Source organism: Myripristis murdjan, chromosome 24 (assembly GCF_902150065.1).
Source record: "Myripristis murdjan chromosome 24, fMyrMur1.1, whole genome shotgun sequence".
NCBI classification, from domain to species: domain Eukaryota; kingdom Metazoa; phylum Chordata; class Actinopteri; order Holocentriformes; family Holocentridae; genus Myripristis; species Myripristis murdjan.
The window spans coordinates 24,184,033-24,198,345 of NC_044003.1; the positions used below are offsets into that span (position 1 = coordinate 24,184,033).

General features: G+C 43.0%; 1 protein-coding gene across 2 annotated transcripts in view; it reads left to right on the forward strand.

The window, feature by feature from the left end:
- The window catches only part of evlb (Enah/Vasp-like b), a 43,421-nt gene that overhangs the window by 18,471 nt on the left and 10,637 nt on the right, over window positions 1-14,313 (forward strand). For both annotated transcript variants that reach the window (XM_030047715.1, XM_030047716.1), the window contains exons 2-3: window positions 6,771-6,939; window positions 8,586-8,763. In XM_030047715.1, coding sequence (XP_029903575.1) covers window positions 6,771-6,939; window positions 8,586-8,763 — 347 coding nt within the window. The remainder of the gene's footprint in view (window positions 1-6,770; window positions 6,940-8,585; window positions 8,764-14,313) is intronic.

Genomic DNA, 14,313 nt, shown 5'->3' on the forward strand with positions numbered 1-14,313 from the left:
TGTGAAATCTAAATAATTTAGTAGTTACACAAACCAAGTTATGTTTTCATATCGAGGTCAGTGAATCACTTTAAAAGGGGGTCTGTGACTTAATTTTTAACCTGGGAATCTGGTGCGTGAAAACGTTTGAAAAGCCCTGCATTTAGTTATTAATCACTCTGACGTGCCAAAAGGGAAGCAGCAACACACCGTGACTCATTTGTGTTCTATCAGCGCTGAAGTGTGTTTGATTTGTGCTGTGCTGTGTGAGGGTGATGTCAGTTCAACTTTAGCGGACAACACACTGAACTTTTTCAAACTTTTCTGTTCAGATAAAGGTCGTGGTATGCATGCTGTAAAAGCTAATTTCACAAAATCCATATGGGAAAAACACACCAGCTATCACTGGGTCGTGCCGTCTTGTGTTTTTTATCAATAGTTTACAGTTTCTGCAGGTTACCTCTTTAATCTTCATGCGCTCAAGTCGGCATGAAGTGCAGATAAAATGAACAATGCAAAGCTGTCGTGAGCATCGGCAAATTTGCACACGGCGATGCGTGTGAATGTGTTTCTGTTTCTTCTTTGCTGGCAGCGCGGAGAGGAACCTGAAACTGGAGCGGCACAGGAGCTTTGATGTGGTGATGTGTGCGGGGTGAAGGGTGTGGATGGAGACAGAGGCGGCCCGAGCTGCATACAAGACCCTCTGACAGCACAGATTAGTGTAGGAATCAGGCGAGGACTGACACATGCAAATACACACAAACACGCGCATCAACAGGAGAGGCCAGCGCACACATTCACGTTCATAAAAGAATGCAAGATGAGCATGAACATGTACACACTAACACACACATGCAGTTGCTCAACGCTCATGGCTGACCTAGATGTTCTTGAGCAGATGTGTAACTGACTCAGAGTTACTGATATTTAGCTTTCAGTTCCTTTGCCTCAGAGTTTTTCCCTCACCGCCTGCCTGTCGGGCGTTGGTGGTAATTCAGAGAAACAAACAGGAAAATGAATGAACCATTATGGAAGCCAGAACCTCAAATATCCACTAATTTTCCACTGAAACTCTAGATCAGTCGGTGTAGTTTTATTTACCCCACATGGCAATTAAACTGCCACAATAGAACAAGGCTATACAAATTTCCATTATCACACATTTGCATCGTGATGTGAGCAGATTATTGTGCCAAATTTAAGTTCTGCCTCCATCAATTTTGACAAATCATCAGCGGAAAGGATAATCAAAGTGGTAATTATGTTTCATGCTTCGGAGACCGTGGTTTCATTCATTTCCTGTGCAGGTGTGTGCGTGTGTGTGAGAGTTTATATGTTTGTGAGTCAAAGTGGATCCCTGACAGCTGGTGGTCGTGCTGCTCATCTCCGATCAGAAAAGTCATGCTAGATTTTGTGCAGGTGGGCGAAAGTCGGACCAGAAATAGCGAGGGGAACTAAAGCTGTGACGCTGCGGGTTAGGGTGAGGTAACGGCGTGACGGGACGGCCCGGCCAGGTGTGTGTCCAGGGAGGAGCTGCAGCCTCCTTGGGTAACCTACATCCTCATCGGGCCGGAGATTGAAAACAAGCAAAATAATATCCTTGCGAGCACAAATAATCCATTCCATCTCCCTTGTTTAGCTGGTGACTTAAGGTGGGATTGGTGAGCGGGAAAAACAAGCATTTGTGTTTGTGTTTGTGTGTGAGAGGAAAGAAGGGAGAGAGAAGAAAAGAGAATAAAGGGCCAAAAGATGGCAGATAGAGTTTGCATGAAGCAACTATTCCATTAACCCTGAAATGAACTGAGTCCTCGAGGAGAATAACTTAATGGTTGTGTGGTGCGTGTGTGTGTGTATGTGTGGACCTGAGAGAGAAAAACAAGAAAAAAAAACTGTGTATGTGAGTGTGTTTGAGCTATAATTATTTTATCCAAACCAGCAGTTTGGATCAAATTCAGCGGTGGCGATGAATAATTCATGTGTTCATCATTACACACACGGTGGAACCTCGTTAATCTGACCTCACACAACCAAACTGACCGATTTACTGAACTGGCATGAAGTAAAAAGTCAATACAAAAACACGATCTATTGATTGTCTACGATGACTTCCGTGAGCTGCTGTTGATGCTACGGGCATTTCAGCTCCGGATCAAGCCACGCGTCATTCGCTGGAATACCATGTGCATGATTTATATCTTATATCTTCTTACTGATTTGAATTACGTCCATTCCTGAAGGATTTGGATTTCCTGCCATATTCCATGTTTGAGTTAAGGCAATACACCGACGGTATGTTTTTCAGCCGCAGAACAAGTGTAAAGCAGATTTATCCCAGTCGGCAGTCGATGTAGCTGAAAGTGCTCTCTGTGGAAAGGAGGCCACGGCCACGATTTGCACAATACCCAGCATGCACTTCTCTTACATGGGTCCCAGTGTCTGTGAGTGTAGTTATTGGAGTCTGAGCTTGGACTGCGTGTTCACATTGGTCGATTTCATGATTCAGTTTGATTCCGATTCACAGGGTTCAATTAGGGATCTTTTAGATATAGATAGATAGATAGATAGATAGGATTCAAGGATTCAAGGAACTTTATTGTCATACCAGCTCACATTTACATGTTAGTGGTGCGAAATTAGCACTCAGGTTCCGGTATAAGCCTAAATAAATAAATAAAGCAAGGTAAAAAAAAACAAAACCGAAGTGTAAATATAAAAATAAAAGATATATAAGTAAAAACAGTATATATAAATATAAACAATATGTGTGAATATAAGCAGTATGTATAACTATAAACAGCATAGATTTACTTTATTGATCCCAAACTGGGAAATTCTTATGTTACAGCAGCATCAATAGAATAAAGTTTTAGTTTTAGTTACTAATACAAATGTTTCAGCTAATATATATCTATATATATACCTGTACTTTTGCCTGCCTTTAGACTCATTGGTGCTGGTTAATTTGTAATTTGGTCCACTGAGTTTCCGTAGTCCTGCAGTTCAGCAGATGACATCACATGCATGATGGAGGCACGCTACAACTAAGATTTTGCAAACATTTTAACTCATCCACTGAAAAAAGCATTGATTACATGGATTTTAAGAATCAGTATCAGATTGTTCAAACACAGATCACAATTAACTGGAAAATCTATATTTTTACCAAGATCTAGTCTGCACTCTTATTGTTTATGTTGCAGTGTTTAAAGACACTGGGAAAAGAAATTGTATTTATAGTGAACCAATAAGCACTCCTGAATTGAAAAACACACTTTATCATGAATATGTATTTATACGCATTATGTATGTATGATGTAAGGCCTACAAAGTGGTACAAATAGGAGGTGAGGACATTTAACACTAAGCTTTGCTGTCCTTAATCAACGCTGCTCTGTGATTGGTTGGCAGTCGACACAAGGGAGGACAGAGGCGGTGTGTGAACAGCACTCAGAGATTTTCCTGTCTGTCTCTGTCTCAGCCTCTGTCAGCTCCCATTTACTGCAGCACAAAGTGGTCGGGAACAGGCATACAGTGTGTGTGTGTGTGTGTGTGTGTGTGTGTGTGTGTGTGTGTGTGTGTGCGTGCTTGTCAAGGTGAATTCGGAAGCCCCTGATTTATTCATGTCCTGGGTCACTGCTGTTAATTTTTCAAGGGGCGTGGCACGGACTAAACTACAGTATGCTCCTGAGTGTGTATACGTGTGCACACAAGCATGCACGTGTGTGTGTGTGTGTGTGTGTGCATGTGCCCCATAACTGTCAGTCAGAAAAGCCCTTTTCTGGTTGCCTCAGCTCCTTCACGGCTCCAGCTTCTCCTGCGCTCCGGCTCCTGCAGCCTCCATCTCCCTCTCTCCATCTCTCTCAGCACAAGAGCCTCATTTATTCATGCTCCTGGGCCTCCGATGCCATTCTCAGCTGGTTGCCAAGAACTCCTTTTAAAAATTAACACAGTCGACAACTTTAAGAAAATAAATTAAACACACCAGCGCTCTGCCGGGGCTCGGGCTGACTCAGAGTGTGTTCACATCATAAACTGCTAATGCATGATACGTGGGTGTACAGTGTAACACTCAGCCTAAAATCTAGCTATTTATACCCGGAGCCCTCTCACGTTAATATGGGTGTTTTCATTCAAGGTAACACATGGGCTGCTGAGCTTTTCTGGAAATATGTTGTGCACTATGTGCTGTTTTTTTTTTTTTTTTTTTTTTTTTTTTGCATTGGTGGTCTTTGATCTGAATGGGAAGGAAAGAAGGAAGGAAGTTGGATAATTTAAAGGGCTACAGCAGCACTGGAATTTCAGCTTGGTATTTCCTCTCATTGCAGAAGAACAATGCTGTTAGGATGTTAGGCACAAGTCAAATTTAGCTTGCAGTTAGCATTACCCATAGGAGTCAATGAGGAATGCTAACATTACTTTTTTTTTCTAACTGATTTGAATGTTAGAGTAGGATGGTTTTCCTCACAGGAGGAAAATGAAATCAATACCTGACAAAACTCAAAATGTCACAGTATCTGTTTAAAGGGATCTAACTTGTGCAGATTAATATAAAAGAGCAGACATTGTTGCTCTTCTTTTGTGTCTCTCTCTCTCTAATAGTTTATGCACATTCTACCACTAAATCTCACTGCAGAGCACAACATTGCATGTAAACTGTCATTATTTGACACAAAAACAGTCTGAGTAGATGTCTTACCCAAGAATCTCAAATTGGCGTTAAATCTACATAAAGCCATGGATTCTGATTGGCTGATCACAGGAGGATATCTGGAGTCCCACCTGGTTGCTCCAGCCATGTCATTCATCATCATCATCATATACAAGTCTTAGGGCTTGAACTGATCAGCCCAGATACAACATTAACCATGACCTTATAGAAGTTGATTCACAGAAAAAAACAGTATTTGACAAAAGACCCTTGCGTGCTGCACGTTCATGCACATGCTCATGTGTGCGCTTATGCACGCACCACAGGCGTTTATTTCAGTATATATCACACCCACTGTGTAACACTAGTAAACACAAACTGTTTAGGCCCTGGCGTCATCAGACTCAGCAGAAAACGCTCAACATTTCTGATGTCTAACAGGTCAATGTTTATGTAAGGTCCTTCCAAAGCAAGACATTTCTGTGGGGATCTGCCGGCAAAATCTGAGTTGAACATGATGTCGCTGGAGGTCAGAAGGCGTTGAACTTGGCACCATTAGCTTCAGCAGATAATGCTGAACATTTTTGGTATATAACATGTGTATGTTCAGTTTGAATTTCAGGTGTGATTAGCGAAAAACCAGGATGGTTTTGTAGTGAATGTTGAAAACCGGACATCTTAGTGTTTTACAGGTATTTGGAAACGAAGGGAACAAAGTGTCATCTTCAGAGTTCACAGTTAACATCTCCGTGGTGATGTCTGTGTCTCTGACTGGTGGAATTTGTTCTTGGATTATGGGTGATGTGGTACTTAGGAATCTGGGAATAAAAACACATTTTCTCAAAAACAAAGTGCAAATCAGACAAACTTACAACTTCTGCCAAAACACACAGCATCTAAACCGCTGCTGTGTGAGCAGTGAATCTGATTTTTATTTCCAAAACCCAACTCTCTGTGCTCTTTTCCTTTTGCAGCAGCCTCTCACTATCTACATCCTAATCCCAGCTCGCTTGCTTTCTCTCTCTCTCTCTCTCTCTCTCGCTCTCTCTCCTGTGACGCAGCTCTTTCACTCGGCCTCAGGGGTTGATCCACTAATTTTAGCTTGGCAAGGAGGGGGAAGACACAGATGGGACTCTTGTTATTCTCATTTCCAAGCCAGTATAGTTTCCCCAGCTCTCCCTTTTGTCCTCTTCCTCTCGTTTTCCTGTTTCTTCACCTCGCTGCCCTCTTCTTCTTCTCGTTGGAGTGATTCAGCACATACCTCTCATCTGGTAAACGCATCGGAAAGGCCACGCGGCAACCCACTCCTTTGAGTCGGCTACCGTTTAGAGTACAGTGTGTGTGTGTGTGTGTGTGTGTGTGTGAGAGAGAGTGAGTGTGTGGCACAGTGAAGGTCAGTGGAGAGAGAGAGAGCACCTCAGTGGGCTGTGATAAATGCAGTCAGATGGGAGAGCAGGCAGACCCAACGCTGGAGGCCTACACACACACACACACACACACACACAGACACACACACACACACACTACATGCTATCAGCACTCATTTAGGACATCAACAGATGCTGGACAAGCGCTTGATTACATTTGGATTAGACTATTAGTCTAAGACAGGATTAGAACATTGGGTCGTTGTCCTGTCGAATGCATTTAGCTCACTTATATCCCAAGAAAAATGCATGATGTTTGATTTTCTTCCTCCTTAAAGGAATAGTTCACCCAAAATACAAAAAAAAAAAATCTCCCACCCACCAATCTGCAGTCCACAATTTGTTCATCCAGACGGTTTCTGTGTGACTTTTCCAGTCAGTCTCCCGTCACCCAAATGCAAAGTGGCAGGACGGTTGTTGTTTTTGTATGTGGAACTCAAACCATTCAAAATTGAATGTTTCATTGAGATGTGAGAAACTCAACAGTAACAGCTCTCTCCAAAAAACAATGACATGGATATGCGGCATAATCCACTTCCCTCAGGGGTGAAGCGCGTGTCTATCCACCCGCAATGAGATCATGTTGCCGGATTAACCAGCATCCCGCTCCTGACTCAGACAGCCTATTGACTCAGCTGATTGATTCGGATTGAGGCAAAAATACACAGTGTTTGCTATAATTAAGTCTCCGTCTCTCCTTCTCTCATTCTTCCCAGTGAACAGAGCATCTGCCAGGCGCGGGCCTCCGTCATGGTCTACGATGACACCAGTAAGAAGTGGGTGCCCATCAAGCCCGGGCAGCAGGGCTTCAGCCGCATCAACATCTACCACAACACTGCCAACAACACCTTCAGAGTGGTGGGCGTCAAACTGCAGGACCAGCAGGTACCAGGCGGGCAGAGGAGCACCGCACGCGGTTACCACAGTTTGAGAAAGAGCACATAGGCAATTTATTTCATTGGCCCTGACAGCCGCTTTTCATCATTCAGCCGCTCAAAAGTGATTTCACCGAGCTACAAAGGGATTGCAGCATGTAGATTTAGGCTGTTCTGGATTCTGATTGTGTGTTTTCTAGTGCAAGACACTCTGCTCTGTCAAGGAGAAGTCAAAAGAAAAATTATTGTCATCATGACTGGTAATCACATCAGAGTTTTATGGTACAAAATGATGTGTACTGGCAGAGACTGGTGCACGGGAGCAAGACCAATGGCCTTTAATCGGCCAACGTGTGTGTGTTTGTGCATGCATGCATGTGTGTGTGTGTGTGTGTCATTAGTGGTGTTTAGCAGTGCTATTCCGTCTCTTCTCTGACCTGAGACATCCCTCCCATCTGTCAGTCTCCCCATTTCATTAGTGCACATCTCTCTTAAGTTTGTGTTTACTTGCACAATGATATTTGGACATATCCAAATCGTGTGATACGAAAAAAAATGGTTAAAAATATGATTGAAACACATGCACACAGAAAGAAGAGGCGCAATTGATTTTCTGTGCAGCAGAGATAAGAAAAAAATAGAAAGCCCCAAGAGCTTCTAAACACAAACACCCTGAAAAAACAGCCGGTGGAAAAGCAAAGACACCACTGCACCGGATACCAGAATCTAATCTTCTTTAAACTGGCCACGCATTGCGCAGACTGCTCAAATATTTGGAAAATGGATCTCACCCTAATGAGATGTACTGAAGGAATTTGGTTTTTGGATTTTTGAACAAGAACAAGACACTTTTTGATACATTTTGAGAGGGAAATATTGTTAAAAACACAGTAGCTTTCCTAACCTAAGCACTGCCTGAACTGTCAAGTTTGAGTACCAATAAGGTGACAGGTATTGACCTCCCTTTTGAAAAGAAGGTGAAAACAATTTATGACTTGTTATCTCAACTTTGTACCTTCACATAACTCTCTCAGACAAAAATCCTACATGAAGGCATTATTTTGTGATAACTGTTCAAAACTGAAGAGTTTATGGTAAGTTTCCTCCGCGCGGCTACACTCGGTTTAGAAGTCGCCGACTCCGCTGAAAGAAGCGGAGCCCTTCTTGTTCTTTTTTGAGTCCGTGTCAGTCGGTAGCTTGCCAAAAAATGATGATCGACATTATTTTCATATGACAGCCTTTGTTCCAAATTATGGCGCATAATGCTAGCCACATAAAACTTGTGACAGGTGACAAATCCAAAGCCTATTACAAGCTGCAGGATATTGCCCATGAACACTGGCTCCGAATGTTTCCCTGTTATCTGAGGCTTTTACAGCAGGACCTATGACACATCGCAAATCACCAAATCCTTTCAGATACTGAGTGATCGAGGCATTTAAAGGACTTTTTTTTTTGGCAGAGACACAACCAGAGTTATGACAGCAGCGATTGGATTATATTTATCTCATCCCCCCAGCCATCCGTAGATGTATGTTTTCTTTCAATCACGGGAGACGAGTGGGTGTTAGACAACAGCGCTTCAGGTTGAAAAATTGTTCTCTGATATGTTTTGTGCCCCCCCTCTACAATACATCAATTTCCTCTCTCCCACAGGTGGTTATTAACTACTCCATAGTGAAGGGGCTCAAGTACAACCAGGCCACCCCTACCTTCCACCAGTGGCGGGACGCCCGGCAGGTCTACGGCCTCAACTTCGCCAGCAAGGAGGAGGCCACCACCTTCTCCAACGCCATGCTCTTTGCTCTCAACGTCCTCAGCGCGCAGGACGGAGGTGTGTGTGTGTGCTCCCAACTGAACATGACTAGGAAGCGATTTTTATTATCGAAATTAGACGGCTTTCACCCAGACAGTAATTTCCAATTTTGAGGAAGCCGTGTGGTGATATGATACTGAGGCGTGGCCCGCTGAGACGGACAGGCGGCGAGGCTATCTCAGGTCACAGCTGAGAGGGATTAACAGCACTAAACACTACTAATGAAGTGCGGGCACACACATACACACACATACACACACATGCGCACATACAGAAACACAGAGAGTTAAACTTTCATAGTCAAGCACAGATGTAGCTCCAGGTAACACATGCATGCATGCATCTTTGGTATTTCACTCGCTCATTCACTCAATGTGCTAACCTCTTTTCTGCAGAGAATGATGGGTATTTATAGGCCTTAAGCGCTCACATATGGCCCGGAGAGACAGAAGGACCGATTCAGAAAGAAGAATGAACTGAGCGTGACTATGCAGGGGAAACACAAATTCAGAGAGCCCTGTTTAACACGGGCATCCCTTTGAGGGTCCGTTTGGAAGCAGGTGCATTGGCCGCCATGACCACAAAATACAAGTTTATATTAGTTTTCATATTAATAATGCACTGCAACTTCTGATGGTCTTTCTAATGGGTTTCACTTTGAATTATGCCACTCTCCTACACCTTTTTCTTACATTACCAGCTAACAGAAGAAGTTTACCCTGTTCCCCTCTTGTATGTGGGGTTTAAGTCCATGCCATAAACCAAGTAACTAATGATTTGTAACCGTCTTGATGAGGCCTTTTCTTAGGCTGAAGTGCTATAGGTTGAACTTGAAGATTTAGAGAAGTGAGTGCGCCACACAAGCATGCTAACAATGGCTGTCCCACATTATTTGAATGGAGCAGAATGGTCTTTCCTGCTCAAATCAATATACCAGGATGGCCAGAGCCATTTTTATGTGAGCCGACATTGTGGAGAATGTGTCAATTTAACTCTATGTTCATTACTGAGGTTGTCGTTTGCAGAGGTCTTGTACTGGACTACATTATACTGAGAGGTGTTTCTAAATTTTTTGTCCTCCCATATTTATATATATGAGGGGGGACAGAATATTAGAAACACCTCTCAATAAAATGCAGTCCAGTCCAACAGCAGCATTAACTATGAGCTCAATGCCAAACTTAACCATTATAGGCAGCAGAAAAGGAAACTTTATACTTTATGAATCAAAAATTTATGTTTCTGATAAATCGCATTAACATAAATTGTTGATTACAGTTTGTATTAGAGCTTATGCAGCCACTTGATTACTCAGAGCTGAGGAGTGGCTGGTTATTGTTACCGTAACGTTTAGCTCTTGTGAACATTATCACCTCGCCTTGGCTGCCCATGAGCTGGTTTTGTGCCACTTCTGCACTGGTTTGCCACCTGGCCTCAATGAAAATGACTGGGAAATGAGGTTACTGAGCAGATTTCAGATTTTATGGACACCTACTGTGACTCGTGATCCGCAGAGATACTGATGCTGCTGCAAAAAGTTGTTCCGTGACCCTTCTAACCTTGAAAAATCTGTGTTTTTGTATTTGTCTTAGCACTAAAGCAGCCTCATTGCAGTTTCCTCTGCTGGGCACTTAGGGAAAACTAAGTCAATGACACAGCATTAATCACGGGCGAATGTGAATTCTGATCTATGACGGCACGTCTGTCAGGTGTGATGCGTGCAACACAGCTCAGTGAGGTTTGACTGCAGCCAGGTAAAGTGCAGCATATGAACATCTTTTCGACCCACTATTTAAAGACTTAGTTCAGAGGTGAGTGTGTACGAACAAAGTGGGCCGCATTATTCTCTGGAGCTGAGCTCATGCGCTTTATCACATTGTGACAGGCACACACAAATAAAAGAGAGAGAGAGAGAGAGAGGGGCTCTCAGCTTGCCAGTCATTACTCCAGCAGCAGTGTGTTTCCCCCTGCAGCCCCTTCCAGTCTCTTAATTAGAATGAGTCATTGAGAAGAGCTCCCATGGGTCTCGTGCTTGAGAGCGAATCTTTTCATCTGCTTAATAACACAGGACGGGGAACAAAGAGGCTCGAGTGACAGCAGCCAAACATAAGCACGCAAATGCACAAGAGATAATACACACCAGACAGATAGATACAGTAGATAAACACAGCCTGCCACTACACTACAGCAGTGTCACCTCCCAAACACACTCTTAGACACAATCTGCACGGGTACTTATAATGTACGCATACACAAACACTGCAGTAATCACATGAATTAGCTTTTAGGTTCATGAGTGAGTGTGTATGCCGGTGTGTGCCCCTCCCTCTTTCTTACTCTCTTATAGAAGCGAAGATTTTTAGCTCACACACACCCTGATGCACCAGATGATTACATAAGACATGAGTTCACATCTTGATGAGGATGTTGAGGATGAGACGGTAGCACCGCTATGAGCTTTGCCTTCCACTCAAAGCAGGTGTGCCGACCCCCTCTAGTGGTATGGAGGCCAAAAAGCAGCTTTTCTTAGACACTTCCCTTAAATTCCCTTTTAAGTAGTTTCAGAGTTATGGGGGAAAAACATTTTTCCCATATTGTGCAATAGTGGCACGTAAATATTCTGTATCTGCTGTTTGTTGCACTTCATTGAGGCTATAATGAGTGAAATATTCAAACCCACACTGTCATTGTTTCATGGCTGCAACATGATCAAATAGAAAATACATTGTGCATCATTTTATCCATATTTCCCTGTAATTCAGCAGGACATATATACATCTTTGGATCTCCTCTAGAATTTAAAATAAAGTTCTGTGGGTTTTAAAGCTTAGCCATATGCATTTGTACTGACAGACTCATTAATTATGGGATTAATGGGAAGAACAGAGGTGGACGTTTTCTGTTTTTTATATATATATATATTTCTGCCATGTCAGTGTACAGACTGAACAGAGCTTGACAGGAATGATGCAAGATTTTAAGGTCAAGAGGTGGATTTTAACTGACAAAATCACCAGGATTTATCCCCATTAGTTGATGCCATGGTACACAGTCCACAGTTTTGTATTAGATCGTTCATATTTGGCAATATCATTCAAAAGTACAACGTTCAGTTCAAAGCTCAGTGCTTAACTAATGTCACTCCATGTCCTCCATGTCAAACCCCAAGCACATCTTATTTTCTTAGTGACAGTTTAAGGGGACAATCCTGTGACTTGGACCTGGATCAGCATTTTGTAATATTCCCGTGTTGTGTATGTGTGTGTGTGTGTGTGTGTGTGCGTGTGCGTGTGCGACCAGCCTTTTGAAACATTAACCAGGCGATGCTCGCTGCACGGCTGCTGCCTTCAGGTGTGGGTTACAAGGAGATGACAGGTGATACTGTGGCTGAGTGGAGGAGGGGAGCAGCAGGGGGAGGCTGCACAGACAGGTGACAGAGATAGAGAGGGAGGTGATGGAGGAGGAGGAGGAGGAGGAGGAGGAAGAGGAAGGGCAGCTTAGGGCGAGCGATGGTCAGCAGGGAGTGGGTCTGTCAGTGCTTCTGTGTCTGCTACAACCGATTCTTCCTCTTCAGCATGTCATGTAGGTAGTAAAGCTCTGTGTGTGTGTGCGTGTGTGTGTGTGTGTTTGCATGGCAGTTATAAGTGTGCTATCTATATAATATGTTACAATTTCATTCAGCAGAATGAAATTGATAATTGTTAATTGTTAATTGTAACACTGTATTTATATAATGTTGTGTGTGTGTGAATTCTGTGAACAGAGTGTGATGTCCGCTCGTAGGCTCTCCCTAATTAAAGTTTATCGTGGTCGCCGTGCTCCCCATTATTTTTTGGGTGCTGCTGTCAGCACATATTGTTCTTTTTAATTTCATGGTGCGTAAAGCCACTTTAAAGTCGGCAGACGTTTGGTTTATTGCCAAACGGATGATGTTGTAAGTCCGCTCACCTTTCTTTTACCCTGCATCAGTGCTTCTGAACATTTTGCTTCTGAGGCTGAAGCAGCAGTGCAGTGGAAATCCTGCAGGAGCCAAAACCAACCCGAACCAAAACAGACCGAACTTTACTTTCTTTACTTTTGCACAATCAAATTCATTGCAATGCACGAAATGTGCAAAGCTGGACCTGTATGAATTTTCTGTCTGCAGGCCTGCGTGTTCTTATGTTTATATGAAGCGAGAGAAAGTACAGTGAAAAAACAAATCCATCACTTGGTCTTATGTTCAGTGTGGGAAATCCACCTTTCTCTTAAAAAAGAAAAAAGAAAAAAAATCTGCCAGTAGGATGAGATAATCCCACATGTTTCCAATGATCATCAAGTCTTATTTTCTTGTTACTTGACACTAGTGGGATGATCTACCTGTTTCTGCCTTGTTTCAATATATTTATAAAAATCCTGAAATAAGTGAACCTGCATTGGAAATAAGTGGGATTATCTCATCTCACTGGCAGTTTTTTTCTCTGCTTCCTTTGAGAAAAACAAGATTTTAACACTGAATATGAGGCAAAACAGCTTGCTAAGGTGGAATTTTTTGCAGTGTGGTGCTTTGTTTACTTGTCCGTGGTCATGTGCATATGTGTGTGTGTGTAGCATAAGATAGCAGTGTGTGATAGCTGAACAGGAAGGCACGAGTCAGGTTCTTTTATCATGCAGCGCTATTTTGGGTGCTGCTACTTGATCAATGGCAGCCATTAGCATCGCCCTGTTGCCAGAGAGTCTCTTCCAATAGGCGTGAGCAGTGGAGGATGTCGTAAAGCGAGTATTGACCCTGAAAAGTGACTGGGTAGCACTTGTAAAGCGGTTATGTAAGAGACACCTTTTATTAGATAAAAGGTGCAGGATTTTCGGAAGCCTATCCAATTGATCACTGAACAAACCCCCTCCAAGGACATCAGTGTTTTCTTTTCCCATAAATCGACACCAGCTACTTGCTAGAATTCGCTGGCGGCGGATGAAACCCCGTAACTCTGCGCTGTTTTTCATTCGTTTCAATAGGCAAGATAAGAATAGAGAGAATAAGGAGACTGTTTTGAAGGATTATGCAACTTTTTGAGAGATTATTGCTTTAATCCTTAAAGGAGGCTGGCGCCAAGAAACCAAAGGCACTAGGGAGCAAATTGTGAACCTCTCCTCTAAAATTGTTCTGTGGGTTAAAGGACAGGAGATGAATATCAGCCGGGGGGATTTCAGAAGTGAGAGGGGTCTGGTTTTAAATTGGCGATGCACTCGGATTTGAGTGTGATACCTGAGCCGATGTCCTCTCGTCCTCTTATCTTATCCCGTCGCAAATTAATTACGTCCTCTATCGCCTCTCCATCTGCAGATCTTACTTATGGTGTTAAGTGGATTACATTGCAGTTGCCTTGTAGCTGGTGTCAGTTATTATACGCAAAAGGAGAGAGATGGAGATAGAGAGAGAGACACTCTCAAAGCTTCTATTAACTCTAGAAAGTGAGTGAGTCTCCTCTTTTGTGTATTCTGCGGGTCGATGAAGTGACTTCGCTTCCTTTGTCCCAGAACTGTCTCGTTTGCATTTCACTCCTTTGCTTCTCTGATTTTGACCAAACT